Source organism: Eleutherodactylus coqui, chromosome 3 (assembly GCF_035609145.1).
Source record: "Eleutherodactylus coqui strain aEleCoq1 chromosome 3, aEleCoq1.hap1, whole genome shotgun sequence".
Taxonomy (NCBI): domain Eukaryota; kingdom Metazoa; phylum Chordata; class Amphibia; order Anura; family Eleutherodactylidae; genus Eleutherodactylus; species Eleutherodactylus coqui.
Genome location: NC_089839.1, coordinates 24,048,654 through 24,065,903, shown reverse-complemented (window position 1 = coordinate 24,065,903; position 17,250 = coordinate 24,048,654). Strand labels below are relative to the sequence as shown.

General features: G+C 48.2%; 1 protein-coding gene across 3 annotated transcripts in view; it reads left to right on the top strand.

Moving 5' to 3' along the window:
• Positions 1 to 17,250, top strand: part of LOC136620512 (class I histocompatibility antigen, F10 alpha chain-like) — a 48,207-nt gene that overhangs the window by 9,784 nt on the left and 21,173 nt on the right. For all 3 annotated transcript variants that reach the window (XM_066595329.1, XM_066595328.1, XM_066595330.1), the window contains exon 3: positions 2,742 to 3,020. In XM_066595329.1, coding sequence (XP_066451426.1) covers positions 2,742 to 3,020 — 279 coding nt within the window. The remainder of the gene's footprint in view (positions 1 to 2,741; positions 3,021 to 17,250) is intronic.

Sequence of the window (17,250 nt, the reverse complement as noted above, 5' to 3'; positions counted from 1 at the left end):
CACAATATATAATATATATACACACACACACTGATATAAATATATATACTACACTGTATACACATTCATATAGACACACTATATACACATGGTATCCCCTGTGCTCACTGATATATACAATATACAAACTGCACTTTTTCTAATATACAAAAATCCAGAATTCCAGAAAAAAAAAAAATATATATATCGCTCATGTGAATACATTGATAGTAAATATTGAGTCCTCTCACTGTACGAGTTCCATCCATATCGGACAAAACCCGCGTGATAACATCGCCCTGTGGGGTGCGACCTCCGAGCGCCTCTGTGACTCTGGTTTTCCCCGTTTCCTGCGTGTGAATGGCGGTGAGCCGCTGCCGCCTGGTATAGTCACATGACATTCCCAGCGGTAACCGTAACGCGGGGGTCCTAATGTGAGCCGAGGGAGGACAAACCACTATGGAGCAGAAGGACATGTATTCCCCACCACTACAGAAGGATGGCGCTATGTGATGACGCTCCCCTCCGTCAGGACCTCCTGGGGTTTGTGTTCGGGCAGGAATTCAGTGGTTTTAGAGTCGTGGCTAAACAAGAACAGTTCCCAGCGGTGCTCTGCGCGAGCCGCCTCATGTGTCCATATCGCCACATCTTCCGTGTCAGGTGGTGGACCCGTTGTGGTGGTCTCACAGGGGCGTAATTTTCACAGTGGATTTAAAAGAATGTATCCGTGTATTTGTGGCGGAATAACAAAACCCACAACACGTCCGTGGAAGCATCTCCGCAGTGAGAATACCCCCCACACCGTTCTCTGCTTGTGTTGTGGATTTTGCGCTGTTTTTAGGCCCCGCCCACACAGACGTTGTCAGCTACATTTCTTGCATGTGAAAAACGCACAGAAAGTGTAAACAACGCATTTTATAGGATACATTCTCATTATTACATCGTATGTGTGATATACGGTAGAATCCGCTATAAATGAGCAGCGTCCGTATTTACTGCAATCCTCATAAAATGTCAGGAAAGTTCCGGAACTCAATACAGAAAAACGGAAATCGCAGATAAGCGCGCCCGCGAGACGAGCGGAAACTAAACCCATTGCTGGAACACGAACAAATAATTGTATCAGTTATTATCCGCTGTATTTGCGGACAGAACGCGGCGCTTCAATCCCACAAAAATAAGAAACCCACAGAAACGTTCGCACGGCTTCACTACGTTTAACCCCTTATGGCCTGCGGGTCAGTGAGACGCTACGTAATCAGCCAGTTTTTGGACTAAACCATGTGCGTTTCCCGGATGCCCATATGGCGGTGAGGACGGGCGCTGACGCTACATGTGATCCACCATTATTGTATCAGTCGGTAGGTCCAGGCGCAGCGCAGATCCGTATGTGGTGACCGCAGATCGTCCGCAGCGGGTTACGTGCCCGTGGGCTGGATTCCCGCTGGGTGGAATTGCCGCAGAATTTCCGTGCAGACTTTCCGCCTGCAATTTGAATCCCGAGATAAAGCATCAAAGTGGATGAGATTTGCAAAAACCTCATCCTTACACTGTGGACGAGCCGTTGCAGCCAAGCTGTGCTGAAACTGACATGCTGCGCGGAAATCAAAGCCGCGACAGAGGGCACAGTGGACTACAAACAGTGAAGCCGCTTCAAAACCCGCAGTGAATGGTTTTGAAGCTGCATTTTTGTCACAGAAATCTCGCAGGATTTCTGTGCGGTCCTGCTGCGGTCATTTTGCGAGATTTACGCTCAGTGGGAACCCAGACTTATAGTTAGTGATCGCCTCCATGATTCTGCAGATTTCCTGCGTATGATGCGCAGTGATAGGTGTGAGGACACGGGGCATGTAATAAGTCTCCTTACAGTATTACGCTCCTCCTCAGACTACAAGGAGTCGGTGAGGCAGATATATAATAATGTACAGAGAAGTACAAATATGGGGGGCATTAACCCCTTCCTCACCTCTCCTCCCCGTTTCTCCTCTGGGCTCTTCCATTACATCCGTTATAGGGAACATGTCCTTTACCTGCCCAGGTGCCATATGTGGGCGGAGCCATCTACCGTTACACGGACTGCCAGTCACATGACTAGGGATGATGTAGCAGTACATACTTTGTTTAGCCCACTGAACTACAACTGGTAGATTGTGGGCATGCTGGGAACTGTAGTTCACACACAAGTGTTTGATTCACTGAGGCAAGGATAGTCCAAAAAAGACTAAACTTTTGAAGTTTTAAAGGTGAAAAAATCGTATTAATTTGTCTACAGGTGATAGCAGTGACTCAGTGGAGCTGACGCCTCACTTGCGAGTTGTGAAGTGTGCCCGGTGCGAGTGATCAATGTTTATCAGTAATGGTTGTGACACAGAATACAAGAAATATATCCCCTTCATAGTGGATTTAGGACAAATAATTATTCCACAGAGTCCTGACCTAATTCCCGCACACCATAAGTGGGAATAGTTTTTCTATTTTTTGTGAGATGTTCGTCTCGTTTATATCGATATTTTATTTGTATTAATAGAAGTTAGATTTTATAGTCTGGTCAACATACAAGTGTTCGCACCCGGCTGTTAATAAGCCGTGTTATAGACTGTATATAGTACATGTGAAGGACACGTATAACATCACATGAGTGACCTGTGTATATAATATGTACAGTTTGTGTCATACACCTGTATATTACATGTTACACACACACACTGCACATATGACCGGTACATTACATACCTGTTCTGTATAACATGTTCTGTCTGCAGGTTTCCATATCTTCCAGGTGATGTCCGGCTGTGAGCTGGATGATGACGGCAGCATCAGAGGATGGAATCAGTACAGATATGATGGAGGGGAGTTCATGGCGCTGGACACACAGACCTGGACATACACGGCCACCATGAGCCAGGGGCTGATCACCACACAGAAATTGAACAGTCAGGAACTACGAGCGGGGGAGAGATACAGGAATTATCTGGAGAATGAATGTATAGACTGGCTGAAGAAACATGTGGAGAACGGGAGAGAAGAGCTGGAGAGGAGAGGTGAGGCTCATCATCATGTCACGTGTGTATGTGGCATGTGGTATGTATGTGTGTGTGTGTGTGGTATGTGTGTGGTATGGAGCCCCGTCCATCAGTACAGTCACAGATCTTTTCCTTTCCAAGGCCCATAACTTGTATTCCCCGGCGGACGCCGCCGTACGAGGACTTTGTTTTAGCAAGATGATTATTTTTTCCGTAGCAGCGCCATTTTGGATACATATAAAACTTATTGTATAACTTATTCGAGGGGTTTTCCACGAAAATACTATTGCTGCGCTCTCCTAGGATAGTTGATCAATAGTTGATCGGCTGAGGCCCTCTGCTCCGGCACCCACTGACAGCGCGGGATCGGAGCAGAAGCCACTTTAGTGGCCGGCACTTGTAACTGCAGGCTGGGGTCCCATTAAAATCAATAGAAGGGGAGTTACATCTGCAATTACAAGCGCCGGCCACTACACAGGGGTTGGAGCAGTGGCTTCCGGCCGCACACCTCTTCATCTATTAGGAGCATCTCAGCACCTCCAGGCACCTTCTCAGAAATGTGTGCCAGGTCCGACCCGCTGTACATTTTTTTTTTAAAGGAACGTTTATTTAGCCAAAATAGATACTTATACAAAAACAGCGGACACCATAAAGAATGCACATCTTATTGATACATCACAGTATATGAGAATTGAGAGAAAAAGAGGACAAAAGTAAAAACACTGAGTGTCTCGCATATGCGTGTGCATTTCTCATAAAACATAGTATTTGGCTGTTCATTTTTGCATTTATTTTTCAACTGCTCATAATAAAACAAACCCAAACCAGGTTAGGGCTCCAAGCCTCGGAGTCCCAAAATACCAGGAGAGAAAGGAAGAGAAGAAAAAGAGAATGGGAGGACCCCCCCCCCAGGTCAAAATAAGCAAAGGGACATAAGAAAGATTAGAGAACCCCCCCCCCTCCCAGAAAGAATTTTAACCATCCCCCCTTAATCCCTTAAACAACACACCTGCGCGACTCTTAAAGAGAAAAGAAAAAAAGTAAACAGTAGATCGGTTCAAGCGGGTGTACGTTATTTTATCCCTTCCTAGTATCTAGACAGGCATCTCGGCTGCCGTTGTAGGACAGTTTACCCAGCCCCCCCAAATTTTGTCAAACTTCTCAAGACATCCTCTCGCCATATAAGTCAGTTTGTACATTGGAAGCACAGAGTTCACCATCTGGATCCATGCGTTCCTGGTCTGCTTACCAGGGTGTTTCCAATTCAACAAAATCACCTTTTTAGCATAGAAAAATAGTAGTTTATATAAGGTGCGGGTTGCCGCTGCCACTGGTAGGTCTCCACCAAGCCCAAAGAGGCATACCCCAGGGTGCATGATCCTCGGGGCCCCCAGGCGAGATTCCATAAATAGGACGTCCCCCCCAGTAGTCTCACATGACACCGCAGTCCCAAAACATGTGTATGATGGTCCCATCGGCAATTAAACATCGGGGGCAGGTCGCCGAGGGGAGTAGACCAATTACATGTAGCTTAGATGGGGTGTAGTATATCCGGTGTAGGAACCTTACCTGAATGAGCCTATCTCTAGCACTAATCAAGGGAGGACCAGAGCTCGTCAATATGTCTTCACCCTCTCCCTCCAACAGATCAGGAATGTCAATGATCCATTTTTGGGTGTCTCTCTCTCTCTCTCAACGGGGCAAGACACTGCACTAAGTGGGCATAGAAACTGGACAATGGTCTTACTATGTTGCACATCTGTGCCAAACCCTCCAACCGAGTCAGGGACAGCGGTATGGACAGGCCCTGAAACTGAGCCCTGATCACATGTCATAGCTGGTAGTATCTGAAATAGGAGTGTTCAGGCAGGTTGTAGACTATCTGCAGTTGAAGGAAGGTGCAGAAGATGCCCTTAGTGACTATGTCAGACAGTAGATTAATACCCTGGGCTCTCCAGAATGCAGACTCTGTAAAGCACTGCAGGTGCAGCAAGTGTGGATTATCCAACAGAGGAGTATGCGGGGACCATGTGACCTCCCCTGCAGGGGTCAGCCGCAATGCCTTGTGCCATATTTTAAGTGTTACCAGCATGGGGGCAGGTAAGGGGGCACTAGAAGAGGAGTGGCCGCGCATCAGCAGACCCCTCAATCCCAGGGTGGGGTCCGCCACCCTGCGCTCCAGTCCAACCACCGGATTGTAATCCGATGAGGTCAGCCACCACCCAGCATACACCAGCTGGCTGGCCAGGTAGTAAAAAGGGGTAAGGCTAATCCTCCCCAGCTCATCGGGAGGCACAGGGTCTCCAATTTAATCCTGGGGGTGGAGCCTCTCCACAGGATACGCAGAACAATCCCACGAAGTGTAGCGAAGAATCTGATTGGGACCAGGACAGGGGAGTTATGGAGTACGTACAAAAATTTTGGTAGCAGCTTCATCTTTATCAAATTAACCCTGCCCACCAGAGTGAGCGGGAGAGAGGTCCATCGTGTCGCCATTTCCTCAGCCCATTTCAGGAGGGGAGCTAAATTAAGGTCAAAGAAGGCAGAAGCCCTCACCGACACTCTTATACCCAAATAGGTTGTCTGAGCTGTCCAGCTTAGTGGAGCAAAGAGAGCTCAGCCGCTGCAGAGTCTATCGCAATTAAATGGGTTTTGTCCCAATTGACCCGAATACCAGAATGTAGGCCAAATGTGTCAAAAATGGTGAGTGCAGAGTCAAGCGAGGACTCAGGATCCTGGAGGAAGAGGAGGGTGTCATCAGCGTATAGTGCTATGCGCTCTTCATAGTTGTGAAGTTTAAATCCTTTTATTACCCGCGATGTCCGGGCCCGGATTGCAATTGGCTCTATAGCAAGGGCAAACAGGGCAGGGGACAGGGGGCAACCCTGTCGTGTGCCTCTACCGAGGGGGAACTGGGCCGAAATATGGACATTGTTTTTAACACTGGCTACTGGGGAATCATATAGGATCTTTACCCATCTTATAAATACTGGCCCAAATCCAAACCGTTGCATCACTGCCCACAAGTACCTCCACTCTACTGATTCGAAGGCCTTTGCCTGGTCTATAAATACCAGGGTGCGTTTTCCGCAGTTAGAGTGTTCATATGTCAGATGGTCAAAAAGCCGCCTTGGAATTATGTCTGCACTTTTGCCAGGCATGCAGCTAGACTGGTCAGGGTGCATAATCTCATTAGGAACGGAATTTATGCGCGTCGCCAGTATTTTTGCTAGAATTTTAACGTCGTTGTTAAGAAGCGAAATGGACCTATAGGAACCACAATCTGCAGGGTCTTTTCCAGCATTAGGAATCATGACAATTATGGCCTTGCGCATGGTGTCCGGCAGGGCACCATCTCGCAGGATAGAATTATATAAAGTTAGAAGCCGGGGAGCTAGGAAATCCGCATTCTTTTTATACCATTCCCCAGGGAGTCCATCCAACCCTGGCAATTTCCTATTGGGAAGTGACTTGATAGCGTCCATTACCTCCTCTATACTCAAGTCCCCATCCACATAAGTGGCACTACCTGGGCTCAGCGCTGGGAAGGGGATATCACCAAGGTAAGCTATTAGCTGTTCATCCGAGCAGCTAAGTTTGGAAGTATAAAGATTACTATAGAAGTGGGCAAACGTTAGATTGATCAGTTTGGGATTATCCACCAGGGCCCCCGAAGCATCGCGCACCACCGTGATGGGCGGCAATGTCTGATCCTTCCTTGCTAAATAGGCCAGCAGATGACCGTTCTTATCTCCCTGGTCAAAGACCTGGTGACGAGTTTAAAGAAACTTCTTTTTGGTATATTCAGTGAGTAGTAGCTTGTATTCCCGCCGTAGGTTATTTAAGTCCAGGTAGGCCTCTGGGGAAGGATCTGCTATGTGTCTGGCCTCCGCCGCAACAAGGCAGCGTTCCAGGTTCAATCGGGCAGCCTGCAGCGATCTTCTATACTCAGCAATGGCGGATGTGAAAGACCCCCCCTAGTAAAAGCCTTAAAGGCGTCCCACACAGTCGGCTCCGAAGCAGTCCCCTCATTGACCTCCCAGTATATCCCTGCTTCCTGCTCAGTGTACTCATGTACCTCTCCCTGCGCCAGCCATAGAGGGCTGAGTCTCCACAAAGGGTGAGAGCCCTCCACACCAAGGTCAAAGACCAGCTGGAGTGGGGAATGGTCCGATATGCCCCTGGGCAGATAGGAAACATCCCACACCATAGGAAGACAGTCCGGGGAGCCAAAACACAGGTTGATGCGGGAAAAAGTATTATGTATTAGGGAATGACATGAATAGGCAGTGTCATGCGGGTGTCGCAGGCGCCATATTTCCTGCAGCAAGTAGGAGTCAGCCCATGTCAGTAATCTGGTTGATACCGAGGCAGCTGGAGTGAACCGGTCCCGAATCGGGTCCAAAATCAGATTGAAGTCCCCCATAAATATTATTGGAGCAGGTTTGAGCAAAACCACCTGGGCCATCACATCGGAGAGGATTTTAACATCAGCGGGGGGCGGCAGATGGATATTGATTATTGTGAGGAGCCGGCCATGGAAGGTTCCCTGAAGCATCAAAAACCGACCCCCAGGATCAATGTGGATTTGTCGGAGTACAAATTGGGCTGCTTTAGTTACCAGGATGCTGACTCCTCTGGCATAGTTGGAATAAGTAGCGTGGTACGCAGCACCTATATTGGCCCTCTTAAGAGCCAGTATCTTTGAGCCCTGTAAATGTGTCTCCTGAAGTAGTATGATGTGGGGAGAATGGATTTTTAGAAAATTGAAAGTTAAAGCTCTCTTAAATTTGGAATTCAAACCCCTAACATTCCAGGAGATCAGCTTGAGATGCGTGTTAGCCATTGCCATAGAGTTGGACATTGTTTGCGCAGGACACCCGCATAACACCGAAAGAAGAGTCGCGCCAAAACAAAGTGCAATAAAGTAGAATGGTTATCTTAGATGTATGAACCATAACAAAAAACCCCTTCCCACCCTACCCATCCCCCCAAACTTAGGACAGGTTTGGATCCCAGAATACAAAACTTTGTGAGGGGCATTAGGCCTGCCCCAGCGAACCAACAGAGAAACTTAAAACAGAGAGGACTGAGAGAACAAATATAGTCATATGGTCCCCCTGCGAAAGAGCGCGAGACACAATTGCGTCATGTGGGCTGTATCTCCACAGCTTGCATATACCCGGCTATAACCTGGGAAACTGATATGTGGGCTGGTTGCCCAAGGAGGGGGAGTCCCCCCCCAGGCCATTGTCCATGAGTTGGGGTCCACCAGGGAAGGCCACAGAGAGTAACATTACCAGGTCGCTGGGAAAGTCAGAGGAAAAGAATAGCATAGTTAACAAAATCCACATCACATACCAAAGACGATTTTATCATAAGTGGTTGGCCCAAAGGGCTAAGGAGGTGGGTAGGGGAGAGGAGGCGAAAAGGGGGAAAGGAAGCGAAGAAGGGGAAAGGAAACCAGAGAGGGCAGGGAGCAGTAGGGAAGAGGAGAGGAATTTCCTTCAGTTGTTGCCACAGAGAAGAAAGAGTAGGCCAGCCACGGCATCAATTTCGTAATGTCTCACAAACAGGATTCAATTTTGCCCGAGCCAATTTAGGACATCTGGACTCTCGAAGAAATGGGAGCGATTGTCCTTGATCACTTTTAGCCTAGCAGGGTACAACATGGCGTAGACAAGCTGTTTAGCGCGCAGAGCTTTCTTTGCCTCTGCAAACTTTTGTCGCCTCTGCTGCACCTCCAAAGAGAAGTCTGGGAAGATTCGGACTGTTTGCCCTCCGACCTTCAGCGGATCTTTCATGCGGTTAAGCGCCAAGACTTTGTCCCTGTCCCTATAGTTGAGCAATTTAGCTATGAAGGTAGGAGGGGTCCTCCAGGTGGCGGGGCTCTAGATGGAATACGGTGGGCTCTTTCCACACAGAGCAGAGGCGAAAGGGAATCTGGGCCGTATGTCTGTTTGAGGAGTGATTCCAAGAAGTCGCAGGGGTTTTCGCCCTCTGCTCCCTCCGGCAGTCCCACGAACCTGAGATTACACCGACGCAACCGGTTCTCCATGTCATCAATTTTCCTCTGCTGCGCTGCAAATCTGGTGTTTAGAGTCTGCACCCGGTCCAAGAGCGGTGTAGTGATATCCTCCAGGTCAGATACTCTGGTCTCAACCTCGGTCGTGCGTTCCCGCAACGTTTGAACATCCGCTCTCAGCAGACTAAAGTCTGATTGCAAGGCATCGATTTTCTCGGTGAGGGCAGAGCGGGACTCCGTAATTGCTTTCAACACATCAGCAATGGTCGGGACGGGCACAGGAGGTGAAACTGGGGCAGCCCCCGCAGGCGATGTGCCTTGTGGGCTGCAGGGCTCGTTAGATCGGGTGTCCGCTGAGCCGCTGGGTCGGGCATACTGTTGCAGCTTGTTGGCTATTTTATTTTGTTTAATGGGTGCCATCTCGTCGGAGGGGTACAATTGGAGATATCCGTCGGCCCGAGCTTGTAACGTATCGCAGGGGGAGTTCACATGTAGTTTAGTGGTTAGTGGCATAACTGTTGAGATGATGCAATGATGTCAGTGAACTGGCGCCACACCACCACTAGGTGTCAGCAGAGAGCAGGTCAAGAGTCAATGGGTAGATGCTAGTGAAGCAGGCTTTGTGGGTTATGAAACAAAGTAAAGGCTGAAAATGTGGGCTTGTGCTTCTTTGGCCCACAGAATATAGCCCCAGTGTTGTACTGTGGTGTCTGATGAGCTGCACAGGCTTTTAACAGTCCCAGCTCTGCTGCATCTCTGCTGTGCAGCCTGTATGTGTATGGCTTGCTGCTCACAATAAATGGCAGTCCCAGAGAGTAGAGGATGACCCCCTCTCTGGCCTCAGGGGCCTCCTGGACAGCACTCCCGACAGAGGCCCTCAGTGCAGATGGAGCTCCCCACCTCTTCAGCCCCCCCCCCCTCAGTCTGTGGCAGTCTCAGCCCTCCCAGTGCCTGCAGGCAGATCCAGGGTTTTCTCACCTCCCCTCCGGCGCCACCACCACCTTCTCAGCTGGCCCTCTCTCTCCAGCAGTCGTGCCTCCCCTTCAGCTGCCTCCCATTAGGAGCTCCCTGCAGTCGTCCGCGGCCGGCCTCCACCTCCGGTCAGCCAGCCTCCACTTCCGGTCGGCCGTGCTCCCAACTCTAGCCGGGGATGCACCCGGCGAGGTAGGCCCCGATTCTGCAGCTCCAGCTAGAGGCCCGTGGAAGGTTTCGTTCTGCAGCTCCTGCTCCGGTGGTGTCAGCGGTGCCTGTTCTCAGCTCCAGGGGTGCTCTCAGGATGGCGAGATTGCCTCTCAAAGTCTCCTCCAGCTTTGAGCCCCAGAGATGGCGTCCGTTCCCGCCGCTGGTTAGCCACGCCCCCCCCGCTGTACATTTCTGGCATAATTTACTCCAGTTTCTGGCATAACTCACACTTAAAGGGGTTGTCCCGCGGCAGCAAGTGGGTCTATACACTTCTGTATGGCCATATTAATGCACTTTGTAATGTACATTGTGCATTAATTATGAGCCATACAGAAGTTTTAAAAGTTTTTCACTTACCTGCTCCGTTGCTGGCGTCCTCGTTCCCATGGAGCCGACTAATTTTCGCCCTCCGATGGCCAAATTAGCCGCGCTTGCGCAGTCCGGGTCTTCTGTTGTCTTCAATGGGGCCGCTCGTGCAGAATGCCGGCTCCGTGTAGCTCCTCCCCATCACGTGCCGATTCCAGCCAATCAGGAGGCTGGAATCGGCAATGGACCGCACAGAAGCCCTGCGGTCCACAGAGAGAGAGGATCCCGGCGGCCATCTTCAGCAGGTGAGTATGAAGACGCCGGACCGCCGGGATTCGGGTAAGTACTACCCGGTTTGTTTTTTTAACCCCTGCATCGGGGTTGTTTCGTGCCAAACGGGGGGGGGTTAAAAAAAAAAACAACCCGTTTCGGCGCGGGACAACCCCTTTAAATATGTCGGGCCAGGGCAGCCCCCCATCTTTTTTTTTTCTTCAGAAATGGCTAGGCCTGCACAAAAGCTAAAAAGTTCAAATTTTTGCAGACATTTTCCACAGAAATGTGCACTTTTTAATGTCTTTCTGGCATTATAAATGTCCCCAATGAAATTTAGATTATTCTTCCTGTGCTGACATTATCCTGTTCCTGCACCGCTGATCTCCGGATAAGCCGCCCGTCCTCTGTGTGATAATGTGGATTATGATACGAGGCTTTTTTCTGCCTCTTGTGGCTTAGATACGGAGCTGCAGCGGGATTTATATATTAGTGTATTTATTATATAGAGATATTACAGTCCGGACCCCCCTCTCCCCGCAATCAGTACAGAATACAGCCGGACTCTATCATAGCGCCATCTGGTGGTGCAGTATGTGATATATTCCGCTATTCTACTTTTATGGCAGTAACAGAACCGCCTCCATGCTCTCTTTACTGTACCTCATGTAGGCGTAAGACCGGGACACATTCTGACTTTTCTTCTGTCCAAGGCAAAAAGGTGACATGACGCCCCACTAAGGCGGCCATCTTTTTCTCCAAAATGTCTATTACCATTCTTATATTCTGACGCTGTACTCTAAGGCCCCTTGTATTAAAGTGCTAGCTGCCTCCTGTATTGTGTCATCGGTTCACCTTGTAGTGAGGCGCGAGCTACAGACACCCCTCATATTGGGGCTCTAGCTGCTGACACCTTCATAATAATGCACAGGTAGTCCAGGGGCCCCTCATGACCTACTATAGTCGGGGGTATTACAGAACTCATGGGGCCCCATTACAGAACTCCGAATCATTACCAAATAAAACTTTATATATTATTCTAGTAAACAAGTTGTAGAACCCAGCAGACATAGCAGCTCAGCTCTAGTAGACCCAGTCAGATAGCAGCTCTACACAGTGATAGTGATAACAGTGCGGTTACCTCCTGTGGTTATAGGGGACGTCTGGTTTAGTTAGATCGCCGTGAAGATTTCTCTGTAGACTCTTACCGTTGTGTCGCTACTCCCTCCTCTCAGTATCCATCATAGTAATAGTGCCCCCACTAAGTAAGTGCCCCCTCTGTGGCCTCATTTAGTAATTGACCACACCCCAAACCTCTGGTTGGACATCACCATTCCTACAAGCCACTTCTTTCTCACTCACACTGTCAGTAGTGCCAGACGCAGTGCGATCTATGCAGAGGATAACCTGACTCTTCCCCCATGTATTAGTGCAGGAGACGGGGGAGGGGGAGGAGGTTATACCCTTCATGGAGGGCCTTGTGTCCAAAACTATTGACGATGTAGGAGAAGTTGCTTGCAATGGCATTGACTGGACATCTGGGAGTAGGTCTTGGCAGTTCTGTGTTAGGGTGGCGCCATTCAGCCCCTTGCCCCACCTCGGCATAATTGTTTTTAGTAAAAGATAATTACGGCCACTGGAGGTTTATGTCCGGCACCCCTGACACTTCCAAACTGGATCCGGTGTTTGTTGCAGGGTCTCCAAGCCGTTACTCATCCGGATAGTCCCCGTAGTCTGGCTGCTGACGCTGCACTGGGCCGAGTCGCAGCACCCAACAGTCTGAACAGGAGTCTTGCAGTAATACAGGCTACAATCAGGGCCGGCAGCACAAGTGTATTAACGAGGTCCAGGCTGAACATCAGGGTCTACAGCACAAGTGTATTAACGAGGTCCAGGCTGAACATCAGGGCCGGCAGCACAAGTGTATTAACGAGGCCCGGGCTGAACATCAGGGCCGGCAGCACAAGTCTATTAACGAGGTCCAGGCTGAACATCAGGGCCGGCAGCACAAGTGTATTAACGAGGTCCAGGCTGAACATCAGGGCCGGCAGCACAAGTGTATTAACGAGGGCCAGGCTGAACATCAGGGCCGGCAGCACAAGTGTATTAACGAGGTCCAGGCTGAACATCAGGGCCGGCAGCACAAGTGTATTAACGAGGTCCAGGCTGAACATCAGGGCCGGCAGCACAAGTGTATTAACGAGGGCCAGGCTGAACATCAGGGCCGGCAGCACAAGTGTATTAACAAGGTCCAGGCTGAATATCAGGGTCGGCAGCACAAGTGTATTAACGAGGTCCAGGCTGAACATCAGGGCCGGCAGCAAGCAATTATAAAGTCCAGAGTCAGGTCAGAGTCAGGTGAGGATCAGCACCAGGTGAGGATCAGCACCAGGATATACACAAATGGGGGCTTTACAAGAAGTAGTAATAAGAGAGCAACTGATCAGGCATTCTCCATAAGGGGGAGGATGTCTAATATAACAGGGAATGGCTGGTGATTGGTGGGGGATAGGATTCAGGAGCGCACATTAGCCCTTTAACCCCTTAGTGACGGTGCTATATTGTTTTACAGAACATGTATGGAGGAAGATTGCACAGCGATCTCCCATTATATATCCTAGATGTTTCTTACAGCTGACACCCGGCGGCAACAGTCCCGATGTGTCTCATCGGGGCTTTTAACCCTTTAAATGCAGCTGTCAATTCTGATTTCCAAGAAAAATGCAATGAAAAGTGATCAAGGTCGTATGTATTCCAAAATGGTACCATCGCCAACTACAGGACATCCCGCAAAAATTGAGCCCTCGCGCAACTATGTTGACGGAAAAATAAAAAAGCTATTGTGTGCAGAAAATGGCGGCAGAAAAGATTTTTTTTTTAAAGTAATATCTTTGGAACAAATACGAGTAGCAGCAAAAAAAATCGAAATGATATGTTTGGTATCGTAGTAATCGTACTGAACAAAAGAATGTTATCATGTTTTTTGCTGCAGTTTGTGTGCTGTAGAAACAAGACGCACCAAAAGATGGCGGAAATTCCATTTTTTTTCCATTTCTCTCCACTTAGAATTTTTTTTTAAATTTTTTCAGTACATTAACCCCTTCCAGCTCCAGGATCTACATTTACGTCCTGCAATGTTGTATGAAGAGAGATCGCGGCATGACCTCTCTTGATACAGCGTGGGTGTCAGCTGTTTATTACAGCTGACACCCATGGGCAATAGCTGCAATTGGCCGTGCGGCCAGTCGCAGCTATTAACCCTTTAAATGCCGCAAACTATGTTCGGGGGTCCTGTACAGCCACCCCTGCGTGAGATCACAGGGAGATGTACGGGTGTCATAGCAGCCGGAGGCCTTCTGAAAGGCCCCAGGGCTGCCTTAGCAGACTGCCTATCAAGCCATCACCGTGGGGTGGGTTGGTAGACTGCCTGTCAGATTGCAGTATGACGTAATGCTTTACGAGGGGTTGCTGATAAGTCTTTGGCTTTACCCAGAAAGAAAGGAGATAGGAAGATGAAACTTTACATTACTTCCACATACTGTCCACTGATGCCAATACACTTCTTACATCGGTATTCCAAGTTCTGTAAGCATTGCAAAAAGAAGGATTTTGGTTGTGCCTCAAACCAGTCATCTGTAGCAGCCATGGCATCAGAAATGGTGTGAAATTTGGTCCCCTTGAGGTGTTTCTTCAGGTTTGGAAACAGATGATAGTCGGAGGGAGCCAGATCTGGTAAATAAGGTGGTTGGTCAACCAGCTGGAAGCCTAGCTCCACCAGTTTTGCCGTGGTCGCTTGTGCAGTGTGAGCGGAGGCATTGTCTTGCAGGAACAAGATTCCTTTGGACAGCTTGTCGCGCCTTTTGGCCTTCAGAGCTGCCTTCGATTGGGCCAAAAGTTCAATGTAATACCTTGCATTGATGGTGGAACTATTGTGAAGGTCGTCCATTAGCAGCCCGTCCTCCTTATCCCAGAACACAGACGCCATCACCTTAGTGGCTGATGTTTGCACCCTGAACTTCTTTGGGCGAGGAGAACCACTGTGCCTCCACTCTTCTGACTGCTCCTTGGTTTCAGGGTCATACAAATAAATCCAGGTCTCATCCATAGTGACCAGTCGATCCAGGAAGTTCTTATCAGTCCGGAAACGCTAACAAATGGACCGGGAAGTTTTCACTCGCATGCTTTTCTGATCTGTTGTCAAACATTTGGGGACCCACTTTACAGATAGCTTCTTCATGTTCAGATGTTCATGGATAATGACACAAACACGTTCACCAGAAATCCCCATGATGTCTGCGATTCCTTCAGCTGAAATTGGCCGATTCTCCTGTATGAGGTTGTGCACAGCATCGACGATCTCTGGAACAACAACCTCTCTCGATCGTCCCGGACGTTCCTCATCATTGGTGCTGAAGTGGCCCACTTTAAATTTGGCAACCCAGTTCTTAACTGTAGAATATGAAGGGCGTTGATCCCCCAATGTCTGTGACATATCACCATGAATATCCTTCGCGGACTTTCCTTGCAGAAACGAGAATTTCATCACTCCTCTGCTGTAATTTACTGTGAATATCGCCTTACACTCCGCCATTTTGTTTTTCTGCGTGGCTAGATCACTGTTGCCGTAAGCTACAAACACATTTTGAAAACATATATTAGACAAATAAGGCTTTCATGTGATGTAACATTTGTTACCATAGAAACAAAAAAACCCCCACAAAGCCAAAGACTTATCAACAGCCCCTCGTAGCATTACATCATACTGCAGAAGCAATCAAAGCATCGCTAGTTGTGGTCCCCTAGGGGGAGCTAAAAAAAAGCAAAAATAAGATTAATAAAGTTTTACTAATTGTGAAAAAAAAAGTGTTAAGTTTTAAATTACCCCCCTTTTGCCATAGCTATAATAAAAACATCTAACTCCTAGAAGAAAAATACAAAATTTGGTATTGCCACGTCCGTAACAGTCCGATCTATCAAAGGTGTGCATTATTTACCCCGCATGGTGAACAGCGTCTAAAAAAAAAAGTAAAATAAAGAACGCCAGAAATGCACTTTTCAAGTCAGCCTGTCTCCCAGAAAAAATGCAATAAAAAGCAATCAAAAAGTCGTATTATTCCGAAATGGTGCCAACGTAAACTACAGGGTGTCCTGCAAAAAATGAGCTCTTGCACAACCACGTCAAACGGAAATATAAAAAAGTTATTGTGCGCAGAAGATGGCGGCAGAAAATAATAAAAAAAAAAAATTTAATGTCTACAAGTTTGGTAGCATAGTAATCGGTCAGTACCCATAGAATAAAGCTATCACATCATTTTGTTCAAGTTTGTGCGCCGTAGAAACAAGATGCACCGAAAGATGGCGGAATGTCGTTTTTCTTTTTATTTTACTCCACTTAAAATTTTTTTACGTTTTTCAGTGCATTATATGGTACATTAAATAGCACCATTAGAAAATACAACTCGTCCCGCAAAAAACAAGCCCTCATACAGCGACGTCGATGGATAAATAAAGGAGTTACGATTTTTTTAAAGTGGGGAGGAAAAAACGAAAATGTAAAAAAGCAAAAACATGTGGTCACTAAGGGGTTAAGAGGGCCCTTGGAAGGGAAAAAAAATTAATATAGATTGTGACTGAAAGTTTCAGCAAAAACAAAATATTCTGAATGTTTAACAAAACTCATTTTCCGATGACACATGGGATCTTACGCTTTATTAAAACCTTACCAAACTCTTATAAATAACCGACACAGACACCAATATTGGATAAAGAATGTAACCAATAATAACCATAACACTTCCTGTAAACTCTGTTTTACAGACCCAAGTTTATTAACCAATCAATAACCATAACAGGTCTTAGGCCCCCTGCACACGGGCATAAATTCCGCGATGGGATTTCCCGCAAAATTTCCGCCCTTGGAAGCTGCCATAGGATTGCATTAGACGGCCGCGATTTTTTCACACGCGGTAAACAAATCGTGGCATGCTCTATTTCTATGCAGGGCTCGCAGAATTCTAATAGCTTCAGCAGGCAGAGAATTCTGGTGCCCAAATCTCTGGAAGCCTCTTGTGGCTAGATCTGCAGGCCTGGGGGAGTGAGTTCTGGTTTGTAGGGAGGACTTAGTGCCCATTTACCTCAATGCGATCTGGATATCTTCCCTCCAGCTGCGTCTTCTGGGTCAGCTGGCCCCGATAATTTAGTCCGCGGCTTCAGGCCCAGCAGTAGGCACCACCACCACTCTCCAGATGTGTCTGGTGCTCCGCACCTCCGTCCGCTGTCTCCCTAGTGCAGAGCAGGAGGGTCTGTGGGCACTCGCGGATCTTAGTCCGGCCACCGCGTTGGGTGGCTGGAAATTCAGCCCCTGACTTTAGGTCTATCACTGGGCCCCAGCCTCCACAGCGTCCCTGCTGATTAGGAGACGGGATCAGCCCGTAGTTCCATTCTCCGGTGGTTCTCTGGTGCAGA